General features: G+C 42.9%; 1 protein-coding gene across 1 annotated transcript in view; it reads right to left on the reverse strand.

Annotated features, from left to right (window-relative positions):
• The window catches only part of IFT57 (intraflagellar transport 57), an 82,177-nt gene that overhangs the window by 43,090 nt on the left and 19,241 nt on the right, over window positions 1-19,846 (reverse strand). The window contains 1 exon segment of the mRNA XM_030204172.1: window positions 10,264-10,386. Coding sequence (XP_030060032.1) covers window positions 10,264-10,386 — 123 coding nt within the window.

The following is a 19,846-nucleotide window of genomic DNA, read 5'->3' on the forward strand; positions in this document are numbered from 1 at the left end:
CAATCGTTTTTCTGAATCATTGGCAGAAGGGTGCCCAAGGAAAGCATCCTGAACTTCTCTTTGACCAGGTATTTGTTCAGGCCTCTCAGGTCTAGGATGGGGCGCATCCCCCCTGTTTTCTTTTCCACAAGGAAGTACCTGGAATAGAATCCCTGCCCTTCCTGCCCGGGTGGCACGGGCTCGACCGCATTGGCGCTGAGAAGGGCGGAGAGTTCCTCTGCAAGTACCTGCTTGTGCTGGGAGCTGAAGGATTGAGCTCCCGGAGGACAATTTGGTGGAGGGGAGGCCAAATTCAGGGCGTATCCGCACCGCACTATTTGGAGAACCCACTGGTCGGAGGTTATTAGAGGCCACCTTTGGTGAAAAAGTTTTAACCTCCCTCCGACTGGCAGATCGTCCGGCACGGACACTTTGATGGCGGCTATGTTCCCATGGATCCAGTCAAAAACCCGTCCCTGGTTTTTGCTGTGGAGGCGCCGGGGGCTGCTTAGGCGCACGCTGTTGACGGGAACGAGCACGCTGGGACTGTCCCTGTGCCTGAGGAGGCCTTCGGGCCGGCTGGGTGTACCTACGCTTGTTGTAGGCGTAGGGCGCAGCCTGCCTGGCCCGGGAAAAACGTCCACCTGCTGAGGTGGATGCTGAAGGCGCCCGGTGGGAGAGTTTGTCGAGGGCGGTTTCCCGCTGATGTAGTTGGTCCACCAACTGCTCGACCTTCTCACCAAAAATATTATCCCCCCGGCAAGGGACATCGGCCAGCCTCTGCTGGGTGCGGTTGTCCAGGTCAGAGGCATGCAGCCATGAGAGCCTGCGCATCACTATACCTTGGGCCGCAGCACGAGATGCCACATCACAGGTGTCATATATACCCCTGGACAGGAACTTTCTGCACGCCTTCAGCTGCCTGACCACCTCCTGAAAAGGCCTGGACTGCTCCGGGGGGAGCTTGTCGACCAGGTCCGCCAGTTGCTTCACATTATTCCGCATGTGTATGCTCGTGTAGAGCTGGGAGGACTGGATGCGGGTCACGAGCATTGAAGATTGGTAGGCCTTCCTCCGAAACGAGTCCAGAGTGCGAGACTCCCGCCCCAGGGGCGCCGAGGCGGTATCCCTCGAACTCCGTGCCCTCTTGAGAGCAGAGTCCACGACCGCCGAGTCATGAGGCAATTGAGGCCGCATTAACTCTGGGTCTGAGTGGATCCTGTATTGGGACTCCGCTTTCTTGGGGATGGTGGGATTAGATAAAGGTCTCAACCAGTTCCAAAGCAGTGTCTCTTTGAGGACATTGTGCAACGGTACCGTGGAGGACTCTCTAGGTGGTGATGGATAGTCGAGGACCTCGAGCATCTCAGCCCTCGGCTCATCCACAGAGACCACAGGGAAGGGAATGCAAATCGACATATCCCTGACGAAGGAGGCAAATGAGAGGCTCTCAGGTGGCGAGAGATTCCTCTCTGGTGAAGGAGTGGGGTCGGAGGGAAGGCCCACAGACTCCTCTGAGGAGAAATATCTGGGGTACTCCTCCTCCCCCCACGAGGCCTCTTCCTCGGTGTCGGACATGAGCTCCTGTAGCTCAGACCTCAACCGGGCCCGGCTCGACTTCGAGGCACCGAGTCCTCGGTGGCGTCGTCGAGCGGTGGACTCCCGCGCCGGCGGGGATGAGGCTCCCTCCATTGACGTCGACACCACCTGCGTGGCGGTCAAGACCGGCGCCGCAAGCGTCGTCATCGTCGAAGGCCTTAGCACTGGGCTAGAGCACGCCGGCGCCTCCATCAACGGCGCGCCGGCACTGTCTGGCGCATCAGCCCTTCCAGGATCCCCGGAAGGATGGCTCAGAGGCACTCGTCCAGGCCCGCTGTCTGGAAAGGCGAGGGGGCCGGTAGAGGTGTCGGTGCCGGAAGCTGTTCGGGTCCAGGAGACGGCACCGAAGTGCTGGCACCCTGACGTGACGATACCTCTACTACAGAGGGGGACCGCTCCTCTCGGCGCTGCCGCTTCCTCGGCGTCGAATCGTCTCTGGAGCCGGGAGCCATATGCGCCGTGGGCGACCGATGATGGTGCTTTTTTGTCTTTTTCCGGTGCCCGTCATCGGCGCTCAGCGGTACTGAAGAGGAGGAGGTAGATCCCCCTCGGCCTCGAGTCCGACAGGGTTCGGTCCCGAGGGCCCTGGGTAGAGGGAGTGACCGGGGCCGATTGCCCACGCGACCGCTCACCCCTGCCGTCTCCGGAAGACCGGTGGGCCGACGGGACCTGTACTCCTGGGGTCGGTGCCTTCGGTGCCGATTTCGTGGACATCGGTACCGGTACCGAAGATCCGGCCGTCGATACTGATGCCGTCGAAGTCGACGTTGAGGGGCCGGCGCAAGTTCCAAAAAGACGGTCCCGTAGAACTTGCCTCGCCACCTGTGTCCGTTTCCGTAAACCGAGACACAAGGTGCATGTCTTGGTATCGTGCTCCGGCCCGAGGCACTGGAGGCACCAAGCGTGAGTGTCGGTCTGCGAGATATGCCGGCCGCACCGACCACACTTCTTAAATCCACTCGGGACCTTCGAGGACATCAACGGAAAAATCGCGTCGGCGAAGTCAAAGTCGTCGATGGTGGCGGTAAAATTCACACCTCAAAAAATAAATCGACCGCGCGGCCACAAGGCCGCAACGAGACGCCCCCGCTAAAAAGACGAGGGAAAACAAGTTCTTCTCGTTTTTTTTTTTAACAAAATAAAACAGAGAAGCGAAGAAAAACACAATGAAGAAAATCTCGCGGCTAAAGCGCGATTCGGTTTCCGGGGCTGACAGAGAGAGAGACGAACGCGGCTCTCTCCAGCGCGGAAAAGAAAAGACTGAGCGGGAACGGTCGCGCACGGGCGGGAAGACGGCCGCGCATGCGCGGTGGGCGTACCCTGCGTGCAGGACCGCCCGCAAAGTTTTGTTCCGGTTGGTGGGGGCTGCCGTGGACGTCAACCCAGTCGTGAGAACAAGCAGCCTGCTTGTCCTTGGAGAAATGCCTGTATACATATTGATCGCATTTTTCACTTAGGATCCTTTTTCCTGCCACAGAAAGATGTAAACCATCATTGCAGTATAGCCTCTTGTTGTTCAATCTATTGCCCCAGTCACCTATAAATAAAATTTGGAGCCATGTATTAAAGTTGGTTGTGTGATGCAGCCTCTCTTTTCCCTCAACAAGAACGGGTAAAACTTTTGAAAATGCTAGAGTATTAACTATGGGTTTAAGTGTCTCTCCCAAAATTTGGAAGTCTCTTTACACCACAGAGGTGTTATTTGTAGCCAGGTCATTTGTTGCCAGATGGATAACAAACATCAGTTTTGCAATTCTTACTAACTTCTCTGATTTTACTAACAATCTGACTTCCAGAGAGGGAGAGATCTTCATTGGTAAGAATTTGCTAGGAACCTGTTTTTTAAACCGGGGTAACCTCAGGGACTTTATTTTCTGGTCAAACAATTTTTATTAGTAAATATTTTTATATTGATAAACTAGATATACAGAAATCTGTTGTTTGAAGTGCAGTGATATAAAGTATAATGAAAAAACAATACATAACACAAATTCTTTTGTATAAAACTTCTAACAATGATGGTAACTTGTAAACATTATTATACTTATTAGGATTTATATACCACCTTTTTGAAGGAATTCACTCAAGGCACTGTACAATAACAATAAATCAAACATGAGCAATAGACAAGTATAGCAGTAAAAATATTCAAATAACAATACAAAGTATGGCATAACATACTACTTGCAATGCTAACACAATACGTAATAAGACATTTTAATTGACAGTGTAGGGTACAAGATGGAACATATAGATAGGTAGGAGAGTAAAAGAGGAGTTAGAAAGTACAGTAAGGTGACTAATTTAAAGAAAGCTGCATATAAGGTCAGAGAGATGGTTAATATATAGATAGGTAAGAGAGTATGAGGAGTTAGACAATAAGGTGACTAATTCAAATAAAGGTGCATATCAGGTCAGAGAGATGGTTAAATATGATTTCAGCTAGGGTAGAAGTGGATAAACACATAAAATAGAACAACAACAAAAACACAAGAAACACAACACAGCAATCAGACAAGTAATATATAATGAGAATAGACTATGGTAGGAAAAAAATAAATAGTAAAAATGGTAATAATAATAAATGTACATTAAAGGTATTTGAACATAGTGTAATAAATTAAGTACATTTAGTAGCAAATTCCAGTACTAGGAACCAAACATTTTTGAATTATTTTGGGCATAAAAATTTCTTTCTGCTATTCTAAGTTCATATTGTTATATAGTGCAAACATAATTCCACCAATGAGAAACTGAACATGTAGAAGAGTGCAAACTGGCAATAAAATCTCCAAATCAACACCAAATCTCCAATCAAATAATTCCTAATGCCCCATACCATCAGCTTCACCCTTATCTTTCACCACAACCCAAAATGGCACCACCAGATGATCCATCTAAGCCAACACCTGTGACTTCAAGGGTACGATCGCATACCTCACTTTCCCCCCTACAAAAACAGCATCTAAAAGCATATCCTGCCCTATGGGTCCATTCCCTACTCATATGATAAAAATGAACATCCCTCATAAACTGAACAAACTGGACAGCCAATTTATCCCTTAAATCATCAAAATGCAGCTTACAACGCCTAAAATGAAAAGGCTAGAAAACCTAACTTTCAAATCCCCTATTGCCTGATACACCAAATATCTTAGAAATGAAGCATATGATTTTGAAATCTACACAGGCATTAACAGGAAGCCACTGCAGTAACATCAGTAATGGAGTGGTATGTGAAAATGTTGGAAATCTAAAGATCAGTCTTGCAGCTGTATTGTGCAGCAGTTGAAAGTTTCTCCAGTTTTTAAAGAATAAGCCAGAATATAACACATTGCAATAATCAAGTTTGGGCCGAACTAGTTGTTGAACTAGTAGTGCGAAGTGCTCCTCAAAGAAGCATGACCTAATGGCTCTCAGTGATTTAAGGGTTAAAAAGACTTGCTTAGAATAATCTATTAACCTGAAGTATCTTTTAGATGTTACAAAGAGTTATTTTCTTGAACAATTTAGCATAGGGTTTTCTACATCTAATGCCATTGTATTTAATTGCCCACAGCATTAATCTGCCTTAATGTTTTTTTTTATTAATCTGTTTTATTGGCATAATGTGATACAGAAAAAGACTTTGTTACCAACACATACTGACCACATGACAATTACAGTGAGAAGAATCTGCCTTAATTTTAATGTTAACTGCATTTTTATAACATAAGTGTTGCATACTGGGACAGATTGAAGGTCCATCGAGTCCCGTATCCGGTTTCCAACAAAGGCCAGTCCAGGTCACAAGTACTTGACAAGATCCCAAAACAGTAAAACAGAATTTATGCTGCTTATTCTAGAAATAATCTCAAAAGGCTTCAACGTGTCTGAAAATATACGTTGTAAAAATACACAATTTCGATCAGACCACATATGTTTATTGTGATGTAAAATCAATGGGCTGATAGAGGCGTCTCATATATAAGTGAAAGCTTGTAAATATCTGCTTTCTGAAAGGCTAACAAGCCACTGAAAGATTATAATCATCGATCACCTCCAGCCAACCAATCAGTGCCAAGCATTGCTAGTCTTTAGCCATCTGAGTATCGGAAAAACTTTTAACCAATTTATTTAATCCTTATAACATCGATACTCAAATATATGTGAATATGTAAGGCACTGTAGGTTACAAAATAAACATTATCGTAAAATTGACGTATAATGCACTATGTTAACTTATCTTTGATGGTTCTAAACAATGAAGGCCATCAAACAGGGCCTGAACTCATCCAATCGTATCATCAAACTGAGACCTCCGGTAACGTTATTATTCTAGAAATAAACAGTGGATTTTCCCAAGTCCATCTTAATAATAGCTTATGGACTTTTCTTTTACGAAATTATCCAAACCTTTTTTAAACCCTACTAAGGTAACTGATTTTACAAAGTTTAATTACATATTTGAGTGAAGAAACATTTTCTCCGGTTTGTTTGAAATTTACTACTTAGTAGATTCATTGCGTGCCCCCTAGTCTTAGTATTTTTGGAAAAAGCAAACAAGCATCTACTTGTTCCACTCCACTCAATATTTTATAGATTTCTATCATATCTCCCCTCAGCTGTCTCTTCTCCTGAGCTGAAGAACCCTAGCCACTTTAGCCTTTCCTCATAGGGAAGTCACCCCATCCCCTTTATCATTTTCATCACCCTTCTCTGGACCTTTTCTAATTCCGCTATATCTTTTTTGAGATGTGGTGACCAGAACTGCACACGTATTCGAGGTGCAGTCGCATCAAGGAGCAATACAAAGGAGTTATAACATTTTCATTTTCCATTCCTTTCCTAATAATTCCTAACATTCTATTTGCTTTCTTAGCAGCTGCTGCACACTGAGTAGAGGGTTTCTATGTATCATCAATGATGACACCCTAGATCCTGTTTCCTGGGCGGTGACACTTAAATGTGTGGAACCTTGCATCACATAGCTATTAACTGGGTTCTTCTTTCCCACATGCATCACTTTGCACTTGCTCATAAACATCATCTGCCATTTGGATGCCCAGTCTCATAAGGTCCTCTTCTAATTTTTCACAATCCTCTTGCAATTTAACAACTTTGAATAACTTTGTGTCATCAGCAAATTTAATTACCTCACTAGTTACTCTCATAACTACATCACTTATAAATATGTTAAAAAGCAGCAGTCTCAGCACAGGCCCCTGGGGATCCCACTATCTACCTTTCATTGAGAATACTGACCAAGTAATGTAATGTAATACAGCTCTTGTATCAAGCTAACTCCCCAAAATAAGTGGTTCAAAGCAGGTAACAATTAAAGAATGTTATAACAAGATTAACCCAAAAATTTCTTAAACAAAGAAGTTTTCAGATTTTGTGAAAAGATTAATAAGAACCCAAAGAACATAGTTCTAATAGAAGAGATGACCAAAAGTGAGGAGCTTGATAAATAAAAGAAGCCTCAAGATAACTCTTGTATCTGACTCCTTAGAAGGAAGGCAGAAACAAGCGAAATGAGACCCTAGTTCTAGAAAAGCTATTAACTGTAGGAAATGGAAAAAAATATCGAGAATATAAGCTGGAACAAAACCAAACATTTTGAATATTATACAGGACAATTTAAACAAAACACAGGCTTGGAATGGGAACCATTTAACCCTACTGTTTTCTGTCTTTTAACCAGTTTTTGATCCACAATAGGATATTACCTCCTATCCCATGACTTTCTAATTTCCTCAGGAGTCTTTCATAAGGTACTCTTGTCAAAGCCTTTTGAAAATCCAGATACACAATATCGACCGGCTCACCTTTATCCACCCCTTCAAAGAAGTGTAGTAGATTAGTGAGGCAAGATTTCTGTTGACTAATGCATGTTTGCTTTGTCTCATTAACCCATGCTTACGTATATGCTCTATAAATTTGTTCTTTATAAAAGTCTCCTCTGACGTCAGGCTCACTGGTCTTTAATTTCCCAGATCACCTCAGGAAACTCTTTTTAAAAACTGGTGTTATATTGGCCACCCTCCAATCTTCCAGTATCATGCTTGATTTTAAGATAAATTACATATTACTAACAATAGCTCTGCAAGTTCATTTTTCAATTCTATCAGTACTCTGGGATGTATACCATCTGGTCCTGGTGATTTGCTACTCTTCAATTTGTCAAATTGCCCTGCTACATCTTCCAGGTTCATAGAGATTTGTTTCAGTTTCTCCAACTCAGCAATGAATACCAATTGTGGCACTGGTATGTCTCCCTTCCAACTGTGGTACTGATATTTCTCCCACATCTTCAGTGAAGACTGAAGCAAAGAATTCATTTAATCTCTCTGCTATGGCCTTGTCTTCCCTGAGTACCCCTTTTACCCCTCTGTCATCTAGCAGTACAACTGATTCTTTTACTGGCTTCTTGCTTCTAATATACCTAAAAAAGCTTTTACTGTGTTTGTGCCTCCAACACAATCTTCTTTTCAAAGTCTCGCTTTGACTTCCTTATCAGTGCTTTGCACTTGACTTGCCATTCCTAATGCTGTTTCCTATTATTTTCAGTCGGATCCTTCTTCCAATTTCTGAAGTATTTTCTTTTAGTTCTAATAGCTTCCTTCATCTCACTTTTTAACCATGCTGGCTGCTGTTTGCTCTTTCTTCCTCCTTTTTTAATACATGGAATATATTTGATTTGGCTTGCAGGATAGTATTTTTGAATCACATCCATGCTTGATGTAAATTTTTGACCTCTACAGCTGCTCCTCTAAGTATAGTATCAAAACAAACCAAAGCCAAGACAATTAAAAACAGGTTAAAAATCTCTAATTCCATCAAGCAGGAATACATTTCAAGAAAGCATACTGTGGCAGAAATGATCAACTACAGTTTTTGAAAAAAAGGGTAACATGCATTATTATAGTATGGTCAGAACAAGTTTATTTCATAGGAAAAAGAAAAAAGTGAAACTGAGCCTATGGAGGAAGAAGTAGTGAATCTAGAACAAAGATTAAGAACAAAGGAAGGGGACAAGAGGACAGAAAATTACTAACTGCATATCTTTTTTAAAGCTGCTAATTAAAAATGGTTCATCTGACATGAGCCCTCATACTGTCCCTCTGGTCCGTTAATCTGCCTCTATGTCACCAAGGGATGCACTCTGCACTGGAGACCCCTGCTTTAGACAAACTAAGAGTATTCACTAACACTAGAGAATGACACAGGGACCCGCAGGGATGGGAACAGAGCCCACAGGGACGGGGTGGGAATGGGAACAGAGCCCACAGGGACGGGGTGGGAATGGGGACAGAGCCCGTGAGGACGGGGACAAACTTTGTCCCCATGTCACTTTCTATTTTCAAGCCTGTTAATGAACTGGACTGCTATTTATGTTTGATTGATGCAGACAATATTTTTATTTTTTTGGAAAAAACAAGCAAACATGCTGGCCACAGCTAGCAAAATTTGCATGAGGGATCCTGCTATCAGCACATCTTCTCAGAACACATCTTCTATTGCAGGAGGGACTGTGGAAAACAGGAGAGCTAGACTCAATCCTGAGATTGTGGATGACTTCTTATTCATCCACAGATTTAAAAAATCATAACAGTGCTTCATAGGGCATATTTTTCCCCTCTAGGGCATACAGAACGGGTTGTATTTTGTACCCATGGACATTTTAACAGGGTGGATTTGGATTCCTTGGGGTAGTAGAAGTCAGCTATTGTTGGGGTTGGGAGGGTTTATTATAGCTGCTCGTTGTTATTATTGTTTTCTATTTGTAATTTATACACAACAGTTGCACAGAATATTGTTCCTTTTCATACTTTAATAAAAAGATTTAAATATAAAATCATAAGTGTTTGAGGCTTCTGCAGATGAGAACAGAGCCCACAAGAACGGGGCTACCAGTCAACATAGCACTGTGAAGTCTGCTGAGTAAGCTTGGGATATCACTTCAGACTTAAGAAGCACTTATGTAAGGTGGTTGTATGACTGCTTTTAGGGGTTCCCTTTGCTTTTTACCCCTATTAGTTTTTTGTACCCCTGACGCAGCCTGAGGGCGAAACGTGGCCACGTCGGGTAACCTTGTAATAAACCACTTCTTCTATTACTACTACTACTACCCTCTTATTCTATTTTTTTTGTCTTTTTTGATCTGCTTTTTTTCTTTTGGTTTGATATACAGAACTTGGTCCTATCAGAGTAATTCTATAATATGGACACCTACATTTAGGTGCCACATAACTGCATAAATCTTCAGAATACCGGCGCATATGCATGCAGACCAATATGATGCCTAACAGTTATTCTGTAACTGCATGCATATCTCCGATAGTACAAAGTTTGTAGGAGGGTGTACAAATGGACAGTATCTGAGCAAAGCATAGGTGGGGCTCAAAGTTACACACAACTTATAGAATGCTACAATTTATGTGTGTAATCTCCAGAATACAGGCGCACACATGTACGTCAGCTCTATGACTGACAGTTAACTGCTCGTGCTTAAATACATATGTGCTTATATACCTAGTTGCACTAGTATTTTATAACGGAAAGCAAGTGCCTACTTTCCTGTACTAAATATGTGCCTCTATACAGGGGCACAGTTACGGAATTACCCCCTAAAACAACAACTACAAAAATGAAGCAATGCTCAAACAGCAAAGATGCAGGCTTAAGGCACACATTGCTCACCTTGTTGTCTGTCCTAATTGTAACTTTTAATTGAGGAAGAACACGTTCCACTTCCAGGTTCCACTCCGCTGCGTCTGTTGTCGACTCTAAAATCTCTTCTTGCTTTGAGGAGTCACTCAAGTCCTAAATGAAAACCAAAACCATTACTTACAAAAAGAAACAAAGGAAAGTGCTTCCAATCTGTAATTTTAATCATACTAGAAGAAAAAAGGTACAGGTACGTCAGGGCAAAATCCTGAATTCACAGACAGATCATACATTTTCTATACATATCAAATGCCTTATTCTTTACCTAAAAGTCATGTGTTTCTTTTGAACTTAATCCTGTTGACTGAGTTTTCCCAAGAGATTTTGCAGACTTACATAATTGTAATGAAATTGTTCTGTATGTAATACACTCAAACATTTAACCTTCCCAAGGAATACAGATTTGGAAATAAGAGCATTTTTGCAGAAATAAAAGTTATTTTAAAATCCTAGTTTTTTAAAGAAAAGAAAGATTTAAAAATCAAATTTAGTTTTCCATTTCTTTACAAGATACAAAACTTTTAGATTTTCTTCCTTTTTATCTTACAAAACCTCTGCTGTTGCTTCGTCACTTTTCTAAAATGGAAGTATGGCTCTGGCAGAAGAGCTCCATAAAACACATACAGAGCAATTCTATAAATGGTGACTTAGTTTAGGCACCCAAATGCTCTACACTTAAAGGCTTATTTTCGAAAGAGAAGGGGGCCCATCTTCCGACACAAATCGGGAGATGGGCGTCCTTCTCTCAGGGCCACCCAAATCGGCATAATCGAAAGCCGATTTTGGGCGTCCTCAACTGCTTCCCGTCACGGGGACGACCAAAGTTCCCGGGGGGGGGGGGGGGGGGGGGGGTGTCGGAGGCGGGACTGGGGCGTGCCTAACAGATGGGCGTCCTCGAGCGATAATGGAAAAAAGAAGGGTGTCCCTGACGAGCACTTGGCCGACTTTACTTGGTCCATTTTTTCTTACAACCAAGCCTCAAAAAGGTGCCCAAACTGACCAGATAACCACCGGAGGGAATCGGGGATGACCTCCCCTGACTCCCCCAGTGGTCACTAACCACTTCTCACCCCGAAAAAAAACAACTTTAAAACCTTTTTTTCCCAGCCTGAAATGTCATACTCAGGTCCATTGAAGCAGTATGCAGGTCCCTGCGGGGGGTATGTGTGTGTCAGCAGAGGCATAGCGAAGGCGTGGACATCTTTCTTTCAAACATTTTGGACGTCCTTAACTGCCTCCCCCCACAGGAACGGCCAAATTTCAAGGGAGTGGAGTGGAGGAGTGGCCTAGTGGTTAGAGCACTGGTCTTGCAATCCAGAGGTGGCCGGTTCAAATCCCACTGCTGCTACTTGTGATCCAAAATCCAAATAAATAAAGGGAGTGTCAGAGGCATAGCAAAGGCATGGACATCCTTCTCATAGAAGCATCCAGGCATGGACGTCCGTCTCACAGAAACATCCACATTTTGGACATCCTCAACTGCTGTCACAGGGACGGAGGCATAGCGAAGGACGTCCTTTACCCATACTCTAAAAAAAAAAAAAAAAAGACATCCCTGACGAGCACTTGGACGTTTTCACCTGCACTTGTATTTTTCGAAGGTTGTAGATGGCAATTTATTTAAGGTTGTAGACGGCTATTATACACGCAGCTTGTCTGCATGTATGAAGCCGAAGCATTATGCGTGGCTGCTCTGCACTGGTTTCCCCTCCTTAGGAAGGAAATCGTGTGCAAATGAGCTAACAGTGAGCAGCTCATTTGCATGCGATTTCCTTCATGCATGCCCGTTCCTTTCCAAATCGGTAAGGGAAGGGCTTTTTCCGTTCAGTTAGTGCATCAGTTAGTCCACTGCAGTGCCCCTTAGGGTGCCCGGTTGGTGTCCTGGCATGTCAGGGGGACCAGGGCACTATGAATGCTGACTCCTTCCACGACCAAAGGGCTTGCATTTGGTCGTTTCTGAGATGGGCGTGCTTGGTTTCCATTATCACCAAAAACCGGGGACGACTATCTCTAAGGATGATCATCTCTAAGGTCAAATGTTGAGATTTGGGCATCCCCGACCGTATTATCGAAATGAAAGATGGCCGCCCATTTTGTTTCGATAATACGGGTTTCCCCGCCCCTTCGCGGGGATGTCCTGCGAGGACGCCCTCAGGAAAACTTGGGCGCCCCGTTCGATTATGCAACTTTGTGTGAATTCCATAATGACACCGTGGCATCAAGATTCCACTATAGAATACTAGTGTATGCCAGCACTGGCGCACCCTCTTATGCCATGTCAACAGCAGGCGTAAGTTGGCGTGCCTAAGTGCACGTAGCTGGGAGACATGCCCATGGTTTGCCCACATGTACACCTCCCTTATAGTTAGGTGCCATGGCACTTAGGTGCGACCTTATAGACTAAAATATACGTGCCTATATACAGGTGTACTGTCATAGAATTACGCCTTAAAAGAACTGCAATAATGAAGCAGTGCTCAAACAGCAAAGATGCAGCTGTCTAGGGCACATAGACACCTGTCAATTAATGGAGCCTTTGATGCGCATAAGTGGCACATACCTCAAAGCACCAGTTTATAGAATTGTTCTGATACCATTTACAATAAACCTGCCAAGACATGAGACTCACCAAAGCAGAAAATTCAGTCCATTTAATTCGATTTAGAATTTATATTCTGCATGTTTCCCCCCCAACACTAGTACAAAGCAGATAAAAAGAGTAAATAGAATTAACTTGGCTTTCTAGGCTTGTATTCATACATTTACCTAGTTCATATACAATAGTGTCAGAAAGAGCTCTGATCTGATAACCTTAGTGTATGCCAGATGATTAGCTCCAGAGAACTATATTCTTAGCCTCTTTTCCACTAATAAGTAGGCAACAGGAATTAGGACAGTAACACTACCTTATCTGTGTTTTTCTCTTTCCCTTTTGCTTTTACTGCTTTATGTCTTATTAACTTTTTTTTCCATTGCAAATTGCTTAGGATCCTTTTTTTCCTGCCATAAAAGATGTAATCCATCATTGCAGTACAGCCTCTTGTTCCATCTATTGCCCCAACCATCTATATATCTACTACTACTGCTTCTTTCTATAGTGCTACTAGATGTACGCAGTGCAGGTACTTTCTCTGCCCCTAGCGGGCTCATGATCTAAGTTTTTGTACCTGGGGCAATGGAGGGTTAAGTGACTTGCCCAGGATCACAAGGAGCTGCAGTGGGAATTAAACCCAGTTCCCCAGGATCTCTGTTCACTGCACTAATCATTAGGCTACTTCTCCACTCTAAAACCTTCTTGCTTACACCAGGTTTGGAGACACGTTAAAAGCTGTTTGTGTGATACAGTCTTTCTTTTTCCTTATCAAGAACAGAGCTTCTGAAAAATGCTATAGTTTTGACTATGGGTTTAAGTCTCTCTCCCAAAATTTGGAAGTCCCTTTGTACTGCAGAGGTGCTATTTCTAGCCAGGAATAACATCAGTTTTATAATCCTTACCTTCTTCTCTATTCTCAATTCCTCATGGCTGAGGATCCTGGGAGGCATTTAACCTTTTTTCTGTCCCTTGTACTGTGATCTCAAGTTGATTACTCTAATAAAGGAGTCTCCCAGTGGTAGAAATTTTCTGTTTTGAGTTATTATGACATTGCTTGAAGGATTTCTGATACTCTGGGTGTCATGCTTCTTTGCTGAAATCAGTTCAGATTCTATTCTTGGAGCATCAATGTTTTCCAAGGCAGAGGAAGACATTTTTCAGGGGCATTCCTTGGGGGAGTGGGAGTTTCTGTATAATGGTTGCACCCTGCCAGAGCCCACATCAATGCATTTATTCCTGGGTTGTTTGATTTTTTGGTGGAAGTGGGGGTGAATTGCTCAAGGGAGGTATTTCTTTTTACAGCTAATTCTTCCCTTGCTTCCCTTTTTTAATAAGCAAAGAGTTGGAGACAGACTGAGCAAGCTAAGGTTCCAAATGTTTTCTCTTAGGATTAAGGCACCAGAGTGACTGCACTGAACAAAAGTCATTTTGATTATTGAGTCTGATATAGAGCAATAATACAATATTATAGAGTTATATTACAATAAGAAAAAAACAGAGAAAAAGCCACTTAATTGAAAACAATTTACTATTTAGGCAGTCTATATTTTTTTAAAAATCCAGCCTTGGGTGGATGGGTTTATTAAGTGTTCAGGGACTGTGTCTGTACCGAAAGTAATCCCTGATCTCTTATCTTTATTTATTTATTTATTGCATTTGTATCCCACATTATCCCACCTATTTGCAGGTTCAATGTGGCTTACATAGTTTTGTTAACATACTCATTGCAGGGTGACAGATCCATTTAATATTGTGCCGAGGTTAAGTAAGGGTAGAAGGAAGAAGGAAAGGGGTGATTAAGGTAGTTATAGTAGGTGGGCTATCTTTGACTGAGTAGGTTGTCGGGTGGATTAGTGTGTCTGTTAGTTCTCATTGTATGCTTTGTTGAAGAGATATGTCTTCAGAGATCTGCGAAAAATAGTTATTTCATTGATTGTTCTCAGGTCTGTAGGCAATGCATTCCACAGTTTCGTGCCCAAGTACGAGAATGTAGTATCGTGCATCTGCTTGTACTTTAGTCCTTTACAACTGGGGAAGTGCAGGTCGAGGAATTTGCAGGATGCTCTTGTAGCGTTTCTTGGAGGTAGGTCTACAATTTAGCATGTAGATTGGGGCGTCTGCGTGAATGATTTTATGTACAATCGTGCAGATCTTGAACGTAATGCGTCACCTAAGTGGGAGCCAGTGGAGCTTCTCTCTTAAGGGTTTTGCATTTTCATCTTTTGAAGCCAACAGAGAAAATATGCAGAATACAGATCCCCCCCCCCCCCAGGCATACCTGAAGCAAGTGGAGGGAGAGTTGATTGCACTCACCTAGTTGGCACCTGCTTGCCTGCCTGCTTCCAGGCCAGGCCAAATGCACCAGATGACATGCTGAACTACCATGACTTACCTGCAGTTTTGTTATCTCCCTTTCTCCCTCCACTTGACTTTCAGTATTGCCTGGAAAAAAGGGAGGGAGTGTGATCACTTCAGACCCCCCTGAACAATTCCAAATCCAACACAGCCCTATAGAAGAGTGGTAAGTAGTATGGAAAGAGGCCATATTAAGGGTGAAAAGTCACTAGAAACCATCTGGTACTGGGCCATTGGCGTGAAAACCGTCTCCAATTGAGTCTGTTCCCAAGCAAGAGGGGAAATATCCCCCAAAGAACTATTGCCTGCACTGTCCCTTGGACTCGATCTACGCTCCACCAGGAATGTGGAGCTACAACTTTCTGGAAGCCACTCAATTATATTTGCTGCACCACACCACGTTTGTTCCATCTGATAAGAGCCAGAGAAATACTGAGGAGCTGAAGGTAGCACCAGGTCCCTATAAGGGGAGTGAAGTCAGGACCAAGCTGTTTTCTTTGCCTCCAGCAGTTAGCATGGGGACATAATCCACTCATCTGGACTGGTCTGGCATGAACATAAGCCTTGCCAGACCAGAAGTCCATCAAGTCCAACTTCCTGTTTCCAACACTAGCCAATCTAGGTCACAAGTACCAAGCAATATAACAAAAGAGTAAAACATTTTATGCAGCTTGTTCTAGAAAAAAGCAACATAATGCACTGTATTTGAATTTTTGTATATATTACTTTGCACTCACTTTCGAAACAGGAATTTATAAACATGATTAAATTAAATACATATCTGAAATCCTGGCAATCTGCTGCCATAAACTGATCATTACTACTGTGTACAACAGTTCCTCTACCACTGGCACAATGGTTCCCAAACCTGGTCCTGAAGGCACCCCTGCCAGTCAGGGTTTCAGGATACCCACAATGATTATTCATGAGAGAGATTTGTATGCACTGCCTCTACTGCATGAAAATATCTCTCATGAATATTCATTGTGAATATACTAAAACCCTGACTAGCTGGGGTGTCTTCCCATGTTTGGGAACCACTGTACTGGAATATAATTCCTAGTTTTTGAATAGTCTTTTTAGAACATATGATTCTTTGATTTGTACTTGGTAGGTCAGAGGTAAAATGTAGACTGTCAATTTACATAGTAACATAGTAGATGATGGAAGAAAAAGACCTGCACGGTCCATCCAGTCTGCCCAACAAGATAAACTCATATGTGCTACTTTTTGTGTATACCTTACCTTGATTTGTATCTGTCATTTTCAGAGCACAGACCGTAGAAGCCTGCCCAGCACTAGCCCCGCCTCCCAACCACTAGCCCCGCCTCCCACCACCGGCTCAGCCACCCAATCTCGGCTAAGCTTCTGAGGATCCCTTCCTTCCGAACAGGATTCCTTTATGTTTATCCCATGAATGTTTGAATTCCGTTACCCTTTTCATCTCCACCACCTCCCGCGGGAGGACATTCCAAGCATCCACCACTCTCTCCATGAAAAAATACTTTCTGACATTTTTCTTGAGTCTGTCCCCCTTCAATCTCATTTCATGTCCTCTAGTTCTACCGCCTTCCCATCTCCGGAAAAGGTTCGTTTGCAGACTAATACCTTTCAAATATTTGAACATCTGTATCACATCACCCTTGTTTAAGATACCCTTGTAAACACTTGTTAACATAATGGAGGCTAGGAGCTTTACAACAACAAACTCTCTCAAATGCTCAGCTTTTCAATGCTGCTTGTGCGAATGTGAGGCTAACACTGTAGTATGTCAACTCTTTTCAGGGTCCAAACACCACATCAATATACTCACACCTCTACCTACTATACAAATTTTCTGTCTTAGATGTTGTTTCCCTACTGATCTTTTCTTCTTTGGAGAACCCCCCCCCCCAAGAGTCCTGGGAAATTTACAAGATAAATTACTAGTAGGCTAAACCAGTGATAAGTACTATGAGGAATAGCTGTGCTCCACATAGGCCAGCTGAGGCTGCTGTGGTGACGCCATTCACAGTCCCTGGGAGTAGACTAGAGTTAAGGATCCATATTAGTCAGGTTCTGGAGAGAGCCATAGATTTCAGCTCTTGGCAGAGGACCATTGTTGTGATTACATAATTTGGACAGCTATTTCACAGAAAAGGTTCACAATACTATAGCCAGTGAAGGGATGGTTCTGATTGAGTAAAAAGCCCAAGAAGAAAATGTTGGGTCGAAAGAAAGAAAAAAAAAAAAAAAAGGCACAATAAAGAATTTGTGTGTTACTATTTTGTTTTAATTATAAGGCGTATGATGTATTTTTAAAAACTGTTTGCTGCACCTGCTTTGATGTATTAATGGAAAACCAGGTAAACAAATAGCGAGAAATAAATTAAAATAAATACAGATGCTCAGTGAACAGGGGATGATGCTCTAAAGTTGTATGTTAAACTTTGGTTTCTCACATGGATATCTGTGTGCCAAATCTGTTATCAAATCTAGTGTAACTTTGCAGTTTTGCGCCAACATTTAGGAACACTCACTTACGTCATGTCAACAGCAGGTGTAAATGTGCATACCTAAATCTGCATCTTATATGTGCAAACTAATGTGTTGCAATGCTTGGCAACACATCCACAGCCCACCAATGTCCCTCCCATCTGAATACCCCCCTTACAGTTACACACTAGAACACTTAGATGGGCATTTTCAATATGATGTCTAAATCCAATTTTTTTGCAAAACGTCCAAAAATCAAGTGTCAAACAAGTTAAGTACATAAGTAATGCCACACTGGGAAAAGACCAAGGGTCCATCGAGCCCAGCATCCTGTCCATGACAACGGCCAATCCAGGTCAAGGGCACCTGGCAAGCTTCCCAAACGTACAAACATTCTATACGTTATTCCCGGAATTGTGGATTTTTCACAAGTCCATTTAGTAGCAGTTTATGGACTTGTCCTTTAGGAAACTGTCTAACCCCCTTTTAAACTCTGCCAAGCTAACCGCCTTCACCACGTTCTCCGGCAACGAATTCTAGAGTTTAATTACGCATTGGGTGAAGAAAAATTTTCTCCGATTTGTTTTAAATTTACTACACTGTAGTTTCATCACATGCCCCCTAGGCCTAGTATTTTTGGAAAGCGTGAACAGACGCTTCACATCCACCTGTTCCATTCCACTCATTATTTTATATACCTCTATCATGTCTCCCCTCAGCTGTCTCCTCTCCAAACTGAAAAGCCCTAGCCTCCTTAGTCTTTCTTCATAGGGAAGTCGTCCCATCCCTGCTATCATTTTAGTCGCCCTTCGCTGCACCTTTTCCAATTCCACTATATCTTTCTTGAGATGCGGCAACCAGAATTGAACACAATACTCAAGGTGCGGTCGCACCATGGAGCGATATAACGGCATAATAACATCCTCACACCTGTTTTCCATACCTTTCCTAATAATACCCAACATTCTATTTGCTTTCCGAGCCGCAGCAGCACACTGAGCAGAAGGTTTCAGTGTATTATCGAACACACCCAAATCCCTTTCTTGGTCCGTAACTCCTAACGTGGAACCTTGCATGACGAAGCTATAATTCGGGTTCTTTTTTCCCACATGCATCACCTTGCACTTGCTCACATTAAACATCATCTGCCATTTAGCCGCCCAGTCTCGTAAGGTCCTTCTGTAATTTTTCACAAACCTGTCGCGAGTTAACGACTTTGAATAACTTTGTGTCATCAGCAAATTTAATTACCTCGTTAGTTACTCCCATCTCTAAATCATCTATAAATATATTAAAAAGCAGCGGTCCTAGCACAGACCCCTGAGGAACCCCACTAACTACCCTTCTCCATTGTGAATACTGCCCATTTAACCCCACTCTCTGTTTCCTATCCTTCAACCAGTTTTTAATCCACAATAGGACTTTTCCTCCTATCCCATGACCCTCCAATTTCCTCTGTAGCCTTTCATGAGGTACCTTGTCAAACGCCTTTTGAAAATCCAGATACACAATATCAACTGGCTCCCCTTTGTCCACATGTTTGTTTACTCCTTCAAAGAATTGAAGTAAATTGGTCAGGCAAGATTTCCCCACACAAAAGCCGTGCTGACTCGGTCTCAGTAATCCATGTCCTCGGATGTGCTCTATAATTTTGTTTTTAATAATAGCCTCTACCATTTTCCCCGGCACCGACGTCAGACTCACTGGTCTATAATTTCCCGGATCTCCCCTGGAACCTTTTTTAAAAATGGGCATTTTCGAACCACAGAAACATCTATCTTTTTGGTTCTAAAATCATCCTATTTTAGATGGTTTTGTGCTCAGTGCGTCTTTAAGGGCCATTTTCAAACAAAAAACATGTAAGGGAAAAACACACAAAAACAAACCATTGGGATGTCTGGGGGCCAACAGTCTTATTACTCCAGACATCCCAGCAGAGCAGTGGGGCAGCCTAGGTGGTACTGCAGGGAACTTCACATAAAAGGTCCCAGGTACACATCACATCATAACCCCCTTATACTGTATGGTAAGCCCTTCAGGAATACAAAAAAATGTACTGTACCCAACTGTACACCACTACAATGGAAAAATTATACCTTACCTGATAATTTTCTTTCCTTTAATTACACCAAA

Source organism: Microcaecilia unicolor, chromosome 5 (genome assembly GCF_901765095.1).
Source record: "Microcaecilia unicolor chromosome 5, aMicUni1.1, whole genome shotgun sequence".
Classification (NCBI taxonomy): Eukaryota; Metazoa; Chordata; class Amphibia; order Gymnophiona; family Siphonopidae; genus Microcaecilia; species Microcaecilia unicolor.